This window comes from Macrobrachium rosenbergii, chromosome 14 (assembly GCF_040412425.1).
Source record: "Macrobrachium rosenbergii isolate ZJJX-2024 chromosome 14, ASM4041242v1, whole genome shotgun sequence".
Taxonomy (NCBI): Eukaryota; Metazoa; Arthropoda; class Malacostraca; order Decapoda; family Palaemonidae; genus Macrobrachium; species Macrobrachium rosenbergii.
In genome coordinates, this window is record NC_089754.1 from 33,747,384 (window position 1) to 33,752,383 (window position 5,000).

At 36.3% G+C, this 5,000-nt stretch overlaps 1 protein-coding gene across 2 annotated transcripts in view; it reads left to right on the forward strand.

Annotated features, from left to right (window-relative positions):
* Window positions 1-5,000, forward strand: part of LOC136845903 (homeobox protein CHOX-CAD-like) — a 58,941-nt gene that overhangs the window by 47,848 nt on the left and 6,093 nt on the right. For both annotated transcript variants that reach the window (XM_067116383.1, XM_067116382.1), the window contains one exon: window positions 4,322-4,467. In XM_067116383.1, coding sequence (XP_066972484.1) covers window positions 4,322-4,467 — 146 coding nt within the window. The remainder of the gene's footprint in view (window positions 1-4,321; window positions 4,468-5,000) is intronic.

The window sequence follows — 5,000 nt, forward strand, 5'->3', positions numbered from 1 at the left end:
AAACAGCCAAAGTAAAGATGGTTATTTTCGGCGTGATAAAAGTACATGTGGGCTGTTTACGGTGAAATATCGAAGGTTATCTTAGCGTTGTGAGGAATCATCCAAAAAACGCAACAGTTGCGACGAAAAATGATAAATCTTACTCCCGTAGGAGGTAATGCCGTCAGTGTACCTCACGCAGTGCACTGAGGGCATTCCTCAAGGTACTTTGCGGCGTTCCTTCGGCCTATAGCTGCAACCCCTTACATTCCGTTTTCTGTACCTCCATTCATATTCTCTTTCTTCCATCTTAATTTCTACCCTTTCCTAACAATGGTCTCAACAGTATTTCCAGCGCTGAGTGACCTCATAGGTCCCAGCGCTTGGCCTTTGGCCAAAATTTTAAAATCCAGTTCCAGGTGTATTCCAGTTAAAATCTTACAACTAAGAAGAAAAGGCAATATAAGTATGACATACAAAAAGCAACAGGAACAAGAATTTTTTCCTCTTTATCTCAGCCTTTTCATTCATCATAGCCTTGATTTGTTCATTATAATTTCATTATAATATTCATTCATCCATTTGTTCAATAAAGTTAAAATATCATCACCAGTAGCTTCAAATAATAGTTATTTTACTCAGTGGTGACTATTGTTTTGATGTTTATTTACTTTGGAAGGTCGCTTTAAGAAAGAAATCTCGTTATTCTTAAGACTGAATATGGCATGCACAACATGGCTGACTACTTTATACTTTGATTTTTTGCATCGTTGTTGAAAGTGAGTATTTGCGTTCGATATAAGTCCAGTTGAATGTCTTACATGTCTTACTGTTATTATTCACCATTTCTTGCATCGACCGTAAAAAAAAAAAAAAAGGTGGGGAGATTTCCTACTCCAAGGACTTTCCTGTACGTGACCGGATTGTAAATTAAAAACCTTTTCCGGATTGATGTCGCTGTTGGCGTTCTTGTTCACCTTATCGCCAGACTTTTGAATGTGCTTTTGTGAGCAAGTAGCAAGGAAAAAAATGATTTAAGTCACAAATATATGACTCTAAAATAATTGAACGGGTTTTATCTTTTTTTTTGGTGAAAGGTTATTTCTTTCAGGCTACTTTTTTATTGACCTGATTTCATCAACTTTTGGTCGCCACTTTTGCAGGTAAATTTATGCCGTTATGTGTCGTGTTTCTCCTGATTTATTTCTTGTGTTGTAAATCAGCGGGGAAGGGGTCGGTTTAAGCGTGGCTTTTGCACACACACACACACACACATATACGCACATCCTACCGACTGGACTTTCATAAGCGTATATAGTTTGCCTTATTCTGTGTAAGAATTGAAAAGAAAAATCTGTGAATTAAATTAAAGGCCTGTAAATTTCTCTCTCTCTCTCTCTCTCTCTCTCTCTCTCTCTCTCTCTCGTATTTATAATAGGCAATTCGTCTTATTCACTTTCGAAACTTAGGTTAGGTTTAGGTTTATACTCTGAATATTAAGTATATAATATTTAAAAGGGAAATTGGAAAACGAGTACAATGTTTGGTCTTGTAACATTGATGTTATTGCTGAAGCTTTATTTTTATTTCACAGCTTTTTGGCGTTGCAAGATTGTTTCAGTAGATCTAGTATTGATGTTTGTTAGACCTATCATTGAGGGCCTGCAACGGCTGATTGCGTATTAGTTTAGTTTGTTCTTTTTCGGGAAGGTTTTAAATAAATACAAAGTTTGGCTTTTTTTTATCTTGAAATTACTTAAAGTTCTAGAGTTCTGTGATGTGTATTCCTCTGTTAAAATAATTTATGAATATTCATAGTCATATGAGCAACATTGTTTTACCAAGTAATTATATTATTGCAAATATTACATAAAAACATTTATATATAAATGTTTTTATGTATGTAACTCTCTTTTAACAAGAATATAAAACCAATCAACATACAAGGGCATAAAGGAGTGCCATAAAAAATGAGAGAGAGAGAGAGAGAGGGAGGAAATAAAACCACTAGTACTTTGCTTATCCGTAAGGACACTCACTACACACTGTATACAGTGTGTAGTGAGTGTCCTTACGGATAAGCAAAATACTAGTGGACACTCACTACACACTGTATACAAGTAAGCGTCCTTACGGATAAGTAAAGTACTAGTGGTTTTATTTCTCTCTCTCTCTCTCTCTCTCTCTCTCTCTCTCTCATCTTCGAATAGGTTTCCAGTCAATTTTGCATTGAAATATAAACATTTCAAACAGGATCTGCCTATTTTTCTCAAAGCCTATTTCCACAGACCGCTCGTATCGTCGTCTATTATTGTCTCAGATAAACGTTATCGGTGTGAAAATGGAGGTGATTAAATCATGTCGAGGCGTATACCGTTACAAAGGCCCTCCCCCCTCCCTCTCTCCCTCCCACCCCTCCCTCCTTCCATCCCCCCCTCTCTTTCCCCCTCCCTCCTCCCTTCCATCCCCCTCTCTTTTTCTCCCTCCTTCTCTCCTTCCCTCCCCTCTTCCTCCCTCCATCTCTCCCCTCCCCTCTCTTCCTCCCTTCCTCTAACACCACCCACAATTACAAGATAAAGGAAAACCATTTAATCCTTGTCTCATTTTGCCAGTGGCGTTCCGACAACTCATTTTGTTCCCAATAATTTCTCTGGCTGTAGGTTCGTGTGCCAGAGAGAGAGAGAGAGAGAGAGAGAGTGACTTTTATTTAAAATGTACCAAGGGATTTTAGTATTTCCATTTTTGAAGTCACGAATCAGTGCTGTTATTGATATCAGTCTTTATCTTTCCAGTTCGTAAACTGATGTCATAAGTTTACGTCATAACGAAGAAGGACATAACTTATGATATCACTTTATGACTTACAAATTCAAGGCCCCAGCACTTAATTTTAAGAATTTCAGTTCAGGATTGGCCATCAGGTGGTCCAGATTCACTAAGCAGTTCCATATCATATTCCTTTTCCCAAGACAAACTACTTCTGTAACTCAGCTATAATCATATGGTTTATGGTAAATCTACTATTGACGCCCATTCAGTCTGTTAACTGGGTCGCTTATTTGTTAGCTATGGTTAACCTTGTTCTAGAGTAACTAGATCCTGTGCATAAACTTTTTTGAACAGATATCTTTAATATCTTGTTAATAACTGACCTCTTCTTTCTGTATTTCCTGTTACCTTCTGTGTTCATCAATCAGGATCTCTTGTTTGTTAGTTTCAGTTTACCTCGTTCTAGAATAACTAGATTCTCGACGTCAGCAATTTTTAATAAATATATCTTTAACATCTTTTTAATAAGTGATCTCCTCTTTATTACCTTCTGCTACTTCTTTCAAATGAATACCACAATATTCTTTGGAAGCTTGAATTTCAAGTCAGTGGCCCCTGTGGTGGGCTTGTTCCTTATGAATAGGGTTCATCTTCTGAATAATAATAATAATAATAATAATAATAATAATAATAATAATAATAATAATAATAATAATAATAATTAATAATAATAATGAAAGTCTTTTAAACTTCCACTTCTTGTTTGTTCATGAGGTTTATCCACTGAATAAGTTGGGTGACGTGTGCTCAAAAAATCCGATTATCAGTATCTTTGTTGCATCTTGGGTCGTACGATTTGTCGTCATATGTGTTGAGGGAACTAATCTCTCTCTCTCTCTCTCTCTCTCTCTCTCTCTCTCTCTCTCTCTGTATATATATATATATATATATATATATATATATATATATATATATATATATATATATATATATATATATATATATATATATATATATATATATATATATATATATATATAAATATATATAAATCATATAAAACTTTTTTTTTTATTTTCGTTCTTTCATTCTGTTATCTTTTTCTCTTCCAGTCGTAATGTGAGGATACGAGATGGAAACGTGATTTTTGGCTTTCTATGAATATGAGTTTGAGGTTCAAGCGTGTATCTGTGATCATTAAATTACGCACTCACACACACACATATAGATACACACACATACAGTATATATATATATATATATATATATATATATATATATATATATATATATATATATATTTAAACAGGATTGTTTCTAAATAATTTTATTTAAATTAGAAACCATTGTTTTTAAATGAGATTTATTCTCAAAAATTAGAAACCATCCTGTTTAAATGAGATCCTGTTATGGTCTTCGTATGAACGCACAGTACAGTTATGCAAGGGATTAAGCGTTAAAAAAAATAATATATATATGTGTGTGTGTGTGTGTGTGTACACCTATCTTTTACTTTAAGAAGACTTGTTTACCTCTAGAGCTGAGCTCACTCTTCTTCTTCTTCCTCCCGCAGGCAAGACGAGGACGAAAGACAAGTACCGCGTCGTCTACAGCGACCACCAGCGCCTGGAACTGGAGAAGGAGTTCCATTATTCCAGGTACATCACCATCAGGAGGAAGTCGGAGCTGGCTTCCATGCTGGGACTCTCCGAACGACAGGTGAGAAGGATTTAAAAATATAAATCCACAGCTACGTATATACGAGCAAGTCTGTATTTATCAAAAACAAAAATGATTGAAAAAGGGAGCTTTCGACTGTTTTACACGTCGTGCAAACGGTCGAAAGCTCCCCTTTTCAGTCATTTTTATTTTTGGTAAATACAGACTTGCTCGTATACGTAGCTGTGGATTTTTGCTCATTATTTCCGGTCACAGTATGGTGATGTACCATAGGTACGATGGATTGGTTGGCCGGGGAGGGGGGAGCGCTGTGGATTGAATGGGGGCGTAGGGGAGGTGGTTTAGTAGCAGGTAAGGATTAGCTAAGGGTTTGGAGTAGGGAACCTGGTTCAGATTTAGCTGGGCCTTATGCCGACATCAGTCCTTGCCCTTGGAACAAGGTGCTGTGGACTTCTGGACTCGGTTGGACGAACCGAGATGGGGTTGCAGTCGGAAATTAACGTAAGGAACCCAAAATGATGGCTCAGTCTTGATTGTTGAAAATGCTTTGTAATGGAAAAATAGAGTATTGA